Source organism: Augochlora pura, chromosome 7 (assembly GCF_028453695.1).
Source record: "Augochlora pura isolate Apur16 chromosome 7, APUR_v2.2.1, whole genome shotgun sequence".
Taxonomy (NCBI): domain Eukaryota; kingdom Metazoa; phylum Arthropoda; class Insecta; order Hymenoptera; family Halictidae; genus Augochlora; species Augochlora pura.
Window position 1 is genome coordinate 24,796,016 of NC_135778.1, and position 13,427 is coordinate 24,809,442.

Here is a 13,427-nt window from a genome sequence, read left to right on the forward strand (position 1 = left end):
CCATCTGGCTTAATTAAAAAATTCAAAACAGATACCAGGGACGAATATGTCATCCTTCTGTTATCTAACCGTGTCATTTATTGCATAATCTCTGAATCATCAATCTTTCATCCACATAAAAAGATTAATATATTTTCTGCAGTCATCTATTGACAATACCAAATTACCGAATTTCTACTTGATATTTGTGGTACATAGATTAATAACTTCTCTATGCTTACAGGAATTAAAAAACCCAATCACAGAAAGCGATTGAAGGCAGAAATAGATAATTTAAACGTTGGGGACGGCTTGCCAGAGCACATTCCTGGCTCTTTGGAGGAGTGGCTTAGACTTCTACGACTTGAGGAATATCTTGGCGCTCTACATCAACAGGGTATGCGCTCGGTTGAAGATGTAACGACTCTCACTTGGGAGGATCTCGAGGACATTGGTATTGTGCGACTGGGCCATCAAAAGAAGTTATTGTTAGCTATTAAGAGAGTCAAAGATATTCGCGCCGGTAAACGTATACAGCCGCTTGATCTTGCCCGGTTACCGCCTCATCCTGGTCAAACACAGGTACTTTAATTGAATTTTATTGATAATCTACCTTCTATTTGCCATTTGGATAATTATTAAACTATGAATTCTAGCTTCATTAAATATTCATAGATTACTTTAACATAGACTGTTTGCAGTATTAGCAAATTGTAGTACACGCTTAACAATAATTTATAAAATTAAATTCTGTATTATACTTGTTCATCAATTGGTCAATTTAATCGCATTTTCAGGACGTAGTTATTCAACGGGCAGGTCCAGATCTACCATCCCCGGATGAAGATTGTTCGTCGCCAGTCCTGAGGTCTTTCCAAAGAGGTGGAAGCGACACAACGTCCGGCACTGCATGGAGGAGTATGTATGCTGCTCTGCCAACCGATTACAACATGGTTGGTCGAACCGGTTCGCGAGGAAAGTCTTTGGAAAGCTTAGAGGACGCACCCCTAGGGTATCCTCCATCGCCAGCGCCTTCTGTGCACCCGCAGCCTATCGAATGGCGTCCACGTAGCTTCGAGGATGGTGATCTGACTCCTACAAATGACAATTCGATCGTCGAAGCCGGCGGTGGTACGCTTCCACGTCCAAGACATTGCCTTGTTCGTCCGAGACCCGTAGCCAAGGTAATAATAGCAGTGTGCAATTTAGGAAGTGGTGAGTTCGATGCAGTAAGGCAAAGATATTTTCTGAAACGTCAGTTATACAACAACTGAACCCGTGTATGATTCGTCATTCATAGAAAACAGAGTTGACGTTAATAGCGTTTTTATCATTTTGTGATTCGTTTGCAGGTCGCTGCAACGCCGGGACAATTCAAATCACTGCCACGAGACTTCGACAACAAGTACCAATTAACGTACGGACTCGAGAGCAGTCCGCATCTTCCAAAACGCTGTCCCCCGTCTCCCCCAAGGCGTCAGAGTTCTAGAGAAAACAGTTCCTCTGTCGTCAGTGTTGGGGGACCGGCGGTCGGGGACGTTGTGATAGATTGCAGCGGACCAGTACCAACTGCATCCTGCGAGGATCATCATATGCATCATCATCAACATCACCATTTGCTTCATCATCCTTCACCACCGCCACCAGCGCCTGCAGCAGCACCCTCAACACCGCCACAGATGAATCGGCCGCCTTCTTCTATGTCTCGTTCTTGGGGAAGTGTCAGTGCTAACGTGAACGAGGAACACGAATTAATAGCTACTCTTGCTTTGCAACATCGTAATGGTTCTGACGCCAGCTTTAAGGTACTTAAAGTACATTCATGAAGAATACCGTAAACATTTGTCTTATTGTCAGTAATAGATAAAAAAAGGGAAACATGATTAGAGTGCAAGTATTTTGGTAAGCAAACAATTTTTAAAACAATAGCAGCAAAAACTTTAAATAATTCTAACTCTTCTTAAAATATAGAGTCGTAGGTTGGTAATAAAAAACGCTATATTTTAATTGTAGATGTTGAATTTATTGCAGTCAAGCTCCAGCACAGAATCGGATTCACTTCCGTTCGCAAACGAGAATGCCGGGACAATAAAACAGAGGTCCGCACGAGTCCAGGAGTATGCGAGCAACAACTCCAGCAATAACATCCAGAGCCACATGATCAGTCATCATTCTAGTAGCACAGAACCGGCGGACGTGTTGAACGATATCGGCAACATGCTTGCAAATCTCACTGACGAACTTGATGCCATGCTCGAGGAAGAGAAACGCCAGGGCCTGAACTCGTAATCAGCATTGTCTCCGTCGTCTCGTCTTCTTTCGATTACGTTCTGATCAACGTTACTACGAGGAACACACAGCTTCTGCTGCGAACCTATATTTCTCTCACAGTATGGCGTATATAATAGTTAATGGGCAGACATTGTTGTTTGCGTTCAACAACATTCGAATAGAAATGCATTTTGAGATCTTGAAACTTTGCAAACGATCTATTATTAAAATACGCGAACACCCGGCGCTGGACAAAACACTAGCTACATTTCATTGCATTAACCTACAACACACGTTACACTACACAGAAACTAATAATCCTGTTATCATTGTATGAGTTAATGTAGTGGATTGTGTTCTTCCACGCCGTTGATAATTATTGATTCATTTTATCGATTCCTTCATTTTATTCTCTTATTTTCTTTATATTATTTTATATAGAGCAAAGCTTCTTATTTTTCTATGAACGTATTGCGAACTTTCTCATGAAGTTTCCAGAGACTTAAACGTTAAACGATCTTTGTGATTTCTTTGCTTCGTGTACTTATATTGCATTGTGTATTGCTTTTAAATTCTTCTCATGTATTTTGTTTGAACTTCATAGACCCTGTTAGTATCGGCGACCACACGACAGGTTTTGGCAATTGATTTTCCTGTAATTCAACGACAAATCATTGCATGGAAGAGAATGCACCTATATGGAATAATGTTTAACGAATAAGTATGAGTATGATACTTATGCCTTAACGAGAAAAAAATAACTACGAGAAACATAAAGGTAGCTTAGTTCCATATACTAAGATTTACACTACACTTACACAGCACAAAGACTGATATTTCTCTGGAAATTTCATTAACTATGAAACATGTATACATTCCAGCTAGTATATTTCCTTTTCCACTTCCGTCCTTTGCTAAAACGATAGCATGTTAGATTGGGACCTTCATAACTGTTGGACTGTTAGACATTTTGAGATTAGTACGATACAGAGGAGTCAAATTCCGTATCCCCTTTTCCAAAATAAACGTAATTCTTCCAATACTGTCAATGAAGAATATTACTGAGTCGTGTTGTTTTTGATAACGGAGCATAATTATATAACTTCGCCTATATTGTGGTACAATTTCTATAAGAGTGTATGATAGTTTATACAAACGAAAATGAAACAAAAGTAAAAATATGGGAAAGAAAGAAATTCACATCTTCCATTATTTGAACTTCGAGAAAGGTTCTCTGGTAAGACTGAGACCGAAGCAACATAGACATTTCGACTGCCAATTGAATTTTAAGATAAATACAGTTTAATGCAGCCAATTAACATTTTATATTTATTATCCGTACTAATATAGTGATGTATGTAACTCACTATTGTTATATGGTGCACAGAAATCGTGCGGAATATTCGCTAGTTTCCGCATACGTGAAATCAAATTAATCATAGTAGTGGAATGTTGTCGATACAAAGTGTTCAGGTGCCCCCCTCTCCCTATTCCCTTAACTCCAAGTATGATGCTGATATGTACCGAGACTTGTGCGTCAAATTTTATGCGTACAAACTATTATATAACAGTTTGTGTATATGCACGCGCATCCATACGTATGTTGCGTATATACATTTATATATGACGATATTCGAAAGAAAAGAAACTGACTCTGAATACCAGAAATCAATTTTGGCGTTCCAAAACGTTTTGAAAATGTGTACACAGTATTTATTGTTTTTCGTGAAATTGCTTCTTAGTTATATTGCGTTTTGTTGTTAGTGTGTCGACGATATTTATAACATAATTCGCAAAATGATAAAAACGTTTGTTCGTGTGTAGTCGAAATGTTTTATTTTTTGTATATGCATTATAGAATACTCCTATATAAATGTATATAGAGTTTTTCAGAGGGACATTAATAACGACTATATGTTTTACATTCGATTAAGTAGTACGATCTTGTTATTGTCTCCGTACGAATCAGTTTCATAGTTACAACACCATGAAAAAAGAAACAGACAAATGAATTGCAGTGAACGCGATTATATTATCATTCCTCTGATGTTTTATTCTTAATCATAAATCATGGGTCGTTAATTATATTCGAATCCAATTATGCTATATTATAACGAGAAAAAAAGAACATGTGGTAGAATATATACAAGATTTTGAAATAAACTTAAAACAACTTAGGTTAATCAATTTAAACATCAGGGCCGCGTTATTGCGGCTCGCAGACTTGTTAACTATTATAGGTATATAGTAGGTATATATGTATATATACCCGGTCTGGTGTATATATATATATATTATATATCAGTTTAAGCAGTGTACTTAGGGAGAATGTTCTGCGGTGCTGCAAGTTTATGGATCTTCTTTCATATCTCTTTTACTTTCGATTATTATTGCATATCGCTACTTTATTACGCGTAAGTCGTTCGTTTAAATCACGGATAATTGACGAAAGGCAGCGCAAATTTTTTATACATATACAGGAAGCTTTATAACGTTCGATTTAACGAACGAAGAATGCTTGAAACATTTCATTGAATATCGGAGAAGCTTTTGCACCTAGTTAGTTTTAAGGATATTAAGTTACGTTATTTGATACACTTTAATTCGTATCTTTGAATACAGAAAATTGTCGAATCCTTGAGAAAAGAAACGCTGACTAATTGTAAAAGTCTTTTTATATTTATAATAAATGGTTACTTTAAGTTTTAGACAAACAAATGATGAAGAGTGTTGTTAATGTTAAGATTATGACGAATTGGGTGCAAAACACGAGTACGTTAAAAAAAAGAAAAGGTTAAGCAACTATTCGAAATGAAAGTGTGCGAATCATTCGGTCACGTTTGGGGTACTATGTATTTTATACAAAAATAATTAACAGTAAAATTTTAAAAAATCATGACGAATGGATTATTCAAATAGAGCATTACTGATGCGATCAACTAACGGGATGTAGATAATTAATAAAATATTAGCAGAAAATGAAAAACGTTTTATACGAAACGCCATGTGATCGACTAACAATATTTCTCTTTTTTCAAAAATTAATTGATAAACACAGCAGGAGGGAACGCACAATGCCGATTTTTTATACTGTAGCTTCATGTCGTCGCAAAGCGACCAAAATAAGCGTGAACATTCGAAATTCTGAGGATTTTATAAAGTAAGCCTATGCAAGGAACACACAAAAGCATTAAACGCGCATAATTACGACTGATAATATAGTTCATACTGATTTCAATGTGTTCACTGAAAAAAATATGACTAATACTTTTATTAAAGCATCGATCGTATTGTTTTTAGTAAATTACGTGCGAAAATCACGTAAATAACTTTATTGTTAAGAAAAATTATTTATTTAAAACAATACGTTTGATCGTTTAATAAAAGTTACATATAAGAAGCTTAAGGCTGTTTGTAGCACGATTCCCTCTAATTGGAAAAACTTGTAATTTTCCACTGTTTTCGATTCACTTACTGCCTTTTTTATACGAACAGTCAATAACAAACTATAAGGTAACAAAAACAATTCAATTACTGGCTGGATTTTCGGCAGCTGTCTCAAAATTCCTAAAGGCATTGCTTCTACGTGGTGTATACATATTATACATACATAAATATTATATAAATACAGATATAGATATGAATATACGTTTGTATTCATATTTGTACTAAATTAGTCATAGTTTTTGTACAAACGTTTGCGTCGCTGCAGTTTTGTTCAGCGGAATCAGTACTCGCCTAACTGCATTTTACAGCTCCCCGATGGCCCCCTCCTATTTTCCAGTATATCATTTTGGTTTATCAATTATGATGCCTTCATCATAGTTCTTTCAATAAAACATATTAATAAACATAGATCTTAATGTTGTTTAGTGTTCACCTAAAAATGCTTTATTATTTTTTATTGAATATGATCCAATACATGAAACATGTTAAACTTTATGTCACATATTAACAAATATAACATAAAATGGAAGCATTCACTTCATGTCCCCCCTATAATAGTAATCCGAAGAATAAAGAATGAGCAATTAACAATTTTTAATTCCTTTATAAGATTATGATACAAATTCACGTTTTCTTATATCTAAATTGGGCTTTTTAACAGTTCCGTTCTTTCAGTTTACTTTTTGGATGCTTGATTATACCGTAATTAATGTTTTTGGGCGTTCTGTTTTTTTGCATATGTGGCGCCTCTATTGAAAAAACAATGAAACTGGGTTCTACATTCGTGCAACGCCAATTGTTCCAGTGGCAAAACTCTCAAATTGTTAGCCAAAATGAACTATCGGTAATTTGGCTAACAGTTTAAGCGTTTTATTATTGCACTATTGCATTCTCTTTCCAACAGAGACGCTACATATGCACAGGTTGGGGTCACCTAAAAACAAGGATACGGAATTGTTCAGAAGAATTTACTGTGTCAATAGCATATAAAAAAATGCAGTAACAACATTGTGGCACATAAATAATTGATCTTTCAAGTTTGTCTAACTAAACAATTAGATTTCGCGTTGTTATCATTTAGTTTTCTTAAACGATGTCAATGCAGCAGATTCTTCTGAACAATTTCGTGCCTTTGGTTTAATTTTTTATGTACTATTTCTGCCATAATTAATGTGTTTAGGAGACCCGACCTCTTTTATATGTGGTGCTGGCTGTTAGAGAGAAAGCGAAATTTCGTACAGTGCCAAATGTAGCAGTGATAAAAAGCTCAAACTGTTAGGCAAATTACTAACAGTCGATTTTGACTAACAGTTTGAACGTCTTGCTATTGTACCAATTGGCGCTGGACGGATATCGAATTGAGTTTCACTTTCTCTCCAACAGGGGCGCCACATGTGCAGAAGACAAGTTTGACTAAAAACATTAATTGTAACAAAATTAGGCAACCAAAGAGTAAACCGATAGGACAGAACTGTTCAGAAGAATCTACAGCATCGACAGCATATGCAAAAACAAACGACAATTGTTTAACTGTTACGTTAATTAATTATGTTCTGGTTCATTTATGGAAAAAGTAGCACGAATCATTTGCTCTGATATTTGATAATGGAACATGAAATGTAAAATTGTTTATAACCGATTAAGTGTAACTTATAAATGCGAACAAATATTATACGTCTTCAAGTCATAAAACTGAAGAAAAATTCGGTATTATGTCCAAAAATTAATAAATGCCGATCACTAACTCAGAGAAAGATGGCTCTATTTTAATGGTAAAATTTAAGCCAATTTTAAGTAGCAGTCGCGAGGGTCATTTCTAATTTAATATATCTGAAATTGAAGCTGAAAGCGTCCGCTTGAAGAAGCTACAGACTTCCTGAAAAAATAATAACAAAATCACTAGAAATAATTGAAAAATTTCGATATTCGAACAGTTTAGCAAGAGAGCGTAAATGAAAAGGATTAAACAATTTCGTGGGAATTCACGTACTTTTGCAGGTCTAATTAAAACTGAAAGAATGCATTTTAGAACCATAGTTTGAACGGAAATTCGAACACTTGTTGAAAAAATAAATAGCTCTTGCTCACTGTTACGGAAAATATCGCTTTTTTATGGGATTATTTGGAAATTAATTTTCAAACGTGTTTCTGTTGTCATTTTGCAACGTTTGAGAGTACAAATTACAGTTGAAAGAACGTACTATACATTAGATCCATTTTGATCTCTAAAAAAATTCAAAATCACAAGGTCCAAATTCCAAATTCAAGTTTCATTTACTGGGCTTACTTGAAAGAAGATATTTAAATATACTCCACCTCATACTTGTTAAACTTTGATATCCTAAATGTTCGTTCTTATTGATCCTAGTACAATTATCTACTAATTAAAATTCATGGATTTCGTCCAGAAAACGAAATTAATCGATAAAAAACGATTTTCATAAAATCGAAGCCTGAGTTTCTAAAGCCAACTACCGGACAATACGAACTAAAAAATATCGCTACTAACAAACAAGATCGCTTACAATAACAAAATCTAAGATCCCTATCGAAACACAGACAATTCCCGCGACAGTGAGCCCATTAACGATCAAACAATCGTCCACATGGCAACAGATCTGCAATATCCGGCTGAATAACAAATTCCCTATAAACCTGACCGTAACATCCCAGAAAGCAACAAGAGTCCCTGTGGATCTTTTGATGATCGAGAAAATCGTGCAGCATTGGCAGAATCAATACCGAGAAACGATAACTCGCTTAGCTTGTTGGATCGTCCGGCAGTTAGGGGCTGGTCCCTACGTCCGACTCGCATTTTCGCGGTCGCATAATCCCCCGGTGCGAAACGGGGATCCGGTTCTCTGGAGCGTGACACCCGCGTCCATGGGTTGCGCTTCGCGTCCAACCGACCGCGTCTCTTGGCCACGCATGAAGGTGTGCCGGCCACGCCCGTCGGCCAATCGGAGCCGCTCTCCGCGCTCCACCGCTGGGAATCGACGGCGCGGGGGAGGGGCAAGGTCGTTGCTCGAGAAGTACGGGACACCGGAGTTATTGAATTCGTCGAATTGGCTGGCAGCGAGGGCAAAAAGACGGATGGCCGAGCAGATCCGCGGATAAACGGTCGGAAGTTAGGACACCGCTACCGATCGATGTGCTCAACGAAAAGTGTCTTTCGGCTTTTCTCGAGAACTGAAATCTGCCAGATGTTAGAATTTCGGTTCAACGAATGAACCTGTATTTGCTCCAAATGGCAACGATTGAAACAAACAAACAATTGATCTTTCCGTCGCTTTAATATGTAATAAAATTGTAAACAAAACTGTTATTTACGACGTAAATTACTAGATATATTTCTCTAACAAGGTGCGAAGTCAAGGTTGCTCCGAGTAAGAAACGTTCAACTTTAGAAGTCGATAACTTCGATAGTAATATGAATGTCGACTTGAGATTACACAGAGACGTGTTTCTAAAGTATTAGGATACAAGACACCGCGAAGAAAAATCAATTTGACTGCACCGGAAATAAAATAAATTGATCGGAGAGGCGAGGAGCGCCCATGATCGCCACAATCGAAGGCTGTACTGGGGAGGACTACAGTGATGGGGGCACATATCGTAGCCGTATGCTAAACAGCCGGGCAGGTGGAAGCCTAAGTGGACCGGCAGGGCGGGATTATCACGTCGGCTGGCTGATCGGCGTGGATAAATTGTTTGCAGGATGGGAACCGGCTTTTTAACGATATTGAAATCGCACGAAACGTAATTCGCCGGTGCAGGCTCTTTTTGTGAAGCCGCCTGGTTAGGCTCTCGTTTCCAAGGAATACGATCACGGGCTAAGGAATATAACGATTTTCGCATTTTTTTTTAAGTTTTTTGGGCGTCGCTCAATGCCAAGGCAGATTGGTTAGTTTTTCAGGAAATTTGGAAAGATGCTCTGAATTGAATTTCTGATTTTTGGATTTGTAACAGTATCTACATATTTTAATTGTGTTTATTGCGGTTGCATTTGATATTAAAATTACTGTTCTTTTACTTAGTTTTACCTACGAATTATTAGTGGTTCTACTAATAAGTATATCTGGATTAAAATGTTTTTACACTAATTTAGGCGATGGCCATCTGAAGTAGTTGTTGTGGTATCCTTGGATGCTGTTACACCAATTGTTGTTGTAATTATTGTTATTATTAATGCACTATTGTGTAACTTGTAGTCATATTAATGTTCAAATATGAAACTAACACAATTACTAGTTCTGCGATCGATCATGATGGATCGATCAATAAAACGATGCAAATGATTTCGTAGATAAAGAAGCAATTCCCACAAATTTACTATTCATTAATTTCAAGAAGTTACGGCCGTTGGTTTTATAAATGATCTTACAAGTAGTACTGGAAAGTGGAGAATTGCTGTCCGATAATAAGGGTTCGCAAAATGATGTAGCCTACAAAGTGAATAATTGCAGGAACATGATAGTGCGTGTCTGAAATTTTATTTGGAAATGAATTTGCTAGAAAGTCGATAATAATACATTCTCCTTTCGATGTCCATCGTAGTTTCCATTTAAATGAACGGTTGAGCGGCAGCCTGTATAAACTTCCATTAGGTTTCTTTCGCGGAAATGCGTGCAACACTGTATGATCGAGAATGTAATTCGATTCGAAACCAGTTTTCAGTGAAATGGCAATTATCCGTTTTCGCGTTCATTTAAATGACGGTTCCCGATAAACTATAAATTACAGTGCTTGTAAGTAATCGGAAAAGTTGTGGAAAAATACTACGTAATATATTGGCTAGCATATTTATTGCAGCGACGAGAAATAGATATGAAATATTGCATCTAATCTATTATAAATATTTCATGCATAGGAGCTACCTACTCCATTTTCTAACCGTAGTAGGACACGTGAGCATAAAAATACCTCTAAGCTTGCTCAAGTAACGTATTGTACTAGCTAGAATTAATCGAGAAGTCAATTATAAAATAAGAACAGCGTATACGTGCAACAATGTTGAACATTATACTTACAAACTAATTTAGAAGAAAGTATTACAAAGCAATGATAGTAATGCGTAGCCAATAGTTTTCGATATTCTAACAACTCTTATGACCAATCGATTTATTGTTTAATTTATAAAGTATTGCGATTTTTATTAGGAACGAACAAGTGAAAAGAAACTCATATTACTATTCGATGTTCCTTAATGTAAGAGTTAGTAACTTTGACATTACAATAATGAGTAACAATTTCGATAAAAATTTGAGTTACGACGGTCTCGGTCACCGTCGATAGAAACGTAATTCTATCAAAATCGAAGTGTAGACAAAAGAAATTACCAACATGGTTTTAAAATACTTTAAACGACATAATTTAATACTTTACTAAAAACTTCGTTTCATTAACTTACACTAACTTTACCAAAATTTACTCAACATTATTTGAACAAATCTTTAATCATCCTCAAAACGATAAATATCAAGCACTCGCACAAATCCACCATCTTCGTATCTTCCTGGCTAAATATCCAGAATCCTTCCTTGTCGAGGATCACCCTGGACCCAGCATTCGGCTCCGTCTGCGTTGGAGCGGTTAACGACTCGGGCCGAGGAACGATCGATCAAAATATTTCGCGCGTGGTTGCTACCGTTTCGCTGGGTCGGTGCAGTACTTTTCCAAGTTAGAAAGAGCGACTGAGAGAGAGAGAGAGAGAGAGAGAGAGAGAGAGAGAGAGAGAGAGAGAGAGAGAGAGAGAGAGAGAGAGAGAGAGAGAGAGGGGGAGAGAGAGAGATATTCCTCGTCCTCCCATCTTCCGTTGCATCTCCCTCATCATCTCCCGTTCCTCATCGTCTCACTTTTCACGCTCCAGCCCGGCGAAACCGAGCCCAGACTTGCTGACTCGCGTGGATCGTGCCCGTAGCCCCGCCTACGACCAATCGATGGCCACCGCCGCGTTTGCTCCTCCCTCCACGTGATAGCGGCGACCGCGCCGCGCAGCGGTTGGCCGTGACCCCCCAACTAATGGGCGGAGTACAGTGGTGAGCTCGTGGAGGGATCGGCGGACGAGAGGCGACCGAAAATAATTAACGACTGGAGTACTCTATGGGCGGGGATCGCGGGGAGCGGGACGACAGGCCACTTCCCTCGACGCGATTCGAGTGCGTTGCGTGGATCGGGCTGGTTGTGACGGCGGGTGGGGGCAGAGTGTGTGTTTTTGCCTCGACGAGGGAAGGATTAGTCGGATCACGAGATTGAATATGCGCGTAATCGAAGGACTTACGGGCCGGCAGAAAATACGCTCGTCGTCTTTTGTACATGATTTGTTGGATGCGTGTTCCCGGTCTCGTGTGGGCCGCGATTTATTAACACCTCCGTCCGACTCACGGCAAAACACCCGGAGACGAGCATAAGGATCTTGTCGATTTTTCATCGTGTATAATGACTTTCTTTTTGGAGATTTCGGCGATTTTTGCTGACTGTTTCATTGCATAATTCCTTCGGAAAAGTCGTTTTTTTTTATTGGAGATTAAAAACCGGTTTCATAAAATTTTGGCTGAAGTACGATCTTATGTTAATCTTTTTATTGTATCGAACTTCGTTGTAAACAGTAATCTTTGTTTATATATTTATAGGAATGTTTATGGTGTAATAACGAAATTATGCAGCAAAATAGGTTTATAAGTAGATTACAGAGTTTCGTAAAGATTACATAGACATTTAACGGTCGAGAATGAAACAATTTTGAGACTTTCGTTTGCGTTTAAAAAGTTTATGCCAAAGCCAAATTTAAATAACAGTTACAATAGTTTTATTAATTCATTTTTTAATAAACTAATTAAATATTTAGTATTAGCAATATTAATTTATCTATATAATAGTCCAATAAAGTATAATAAAAGATCTCGGAGGGATCTACAGCTGAGGCAAATAATTATTAACGAAAATTGCGTTAAACTTGACGTAGTTACTTTATGGGAAATTTTTAGTTTTCGGGAAACAGATTTACTATCGAAGGAAATTCTATTTTCCTCGATTGTGGATTTGTTGTGTTCATCGTTGTTGCCAAAGTTCGATAACTTATAATAGAAGTTTCTTCCTTTACCAGTAGTTTTAGATTCAACAAATTTTACGTAATAAATAAAGAAGGTAATAACGTGTGTTTTGTAGTGAAGCGGAACTTTCTCCTGTTGCAACGTAGGTATAACATTGTTTCATACTTCGAAGCAACTCAATATTTATTATTTATTGAAAATGTCGGTGTGGACAGGAGAATTCTGATAACAGGTGAAGTAGACGAAGGCTTCCATCCTCATGTCCGTTAAAATTACCTCCACCGATCGATAATCCCATTACTGTTTGAACCCGTACGGTGTTTTTTTGTTTCATTAGAACGTGTTGTTTGTTAAATTCAATGTTCTATGATTTCCTTGTAAATAAATGCAGTCTCAAGTGCGCAGGCAATTTGTCATCAAGGTTTTACAACTTTTTTACTATAGTGATATGATTTTAGTTAATCGAATTATAATGTTATGTTTAGGATTGTTGCACACGATTTGCTAATTACGTTTACGTTGTTGTAATTAAATAGAAGTTATTATTTGGCTATCTTAGAAAATTCAACGGTTCGTTGTTAATACGTTGCATTCTGTAACACTTAATCAATAACATAAAGATGCCTTAAGGTAACTATAATATTCATTATTTTTCATGGGGCTATTACTTCGACAATG

General features: G+C 37.2%; 1 protein-coding gene across 4 annotated transcripts in view; it reads left to right on the plus strand.

Annotated features, from left to right (window-relative positions):
- The window catches only part of Ckn (CRK like proto-oncogene, adaptor protein), a 33,242-nt gene extending 27,102 nt beyond the window's left edge, over window positions 1-6,140 (plus strand). For 3 of the 4 annotated variants that reach the window (XM_078185989.1, XM_078185987.1, XM_078185990.1), the window contains exons 4-7: window positions 224-561; window positions 777-1,163; window positions 1,332-1,784; window positions 1,993-6,140. In XM_078185989.1, the coding sequence (XP_078042115.1) occupies window positions 224-561; window positions 777-1,163; window positions 1,332-1,784; window positions 1,993-2,268 (1,454 nt within the window). In that variant the 3' untranslated portion in view covers window positions 2,269-6,140. The remainder of the gene's footprint in view (window positions 1-223; window positions 562-776; window positions 1,164-1,331; window positions 1,785-1,992) is intronic. The other variant, XM_078185988.1, reaches the window with a different exon arrangement.
- Window positions 6,141-13,427: the final 7,287 nt, after the last annotated feature.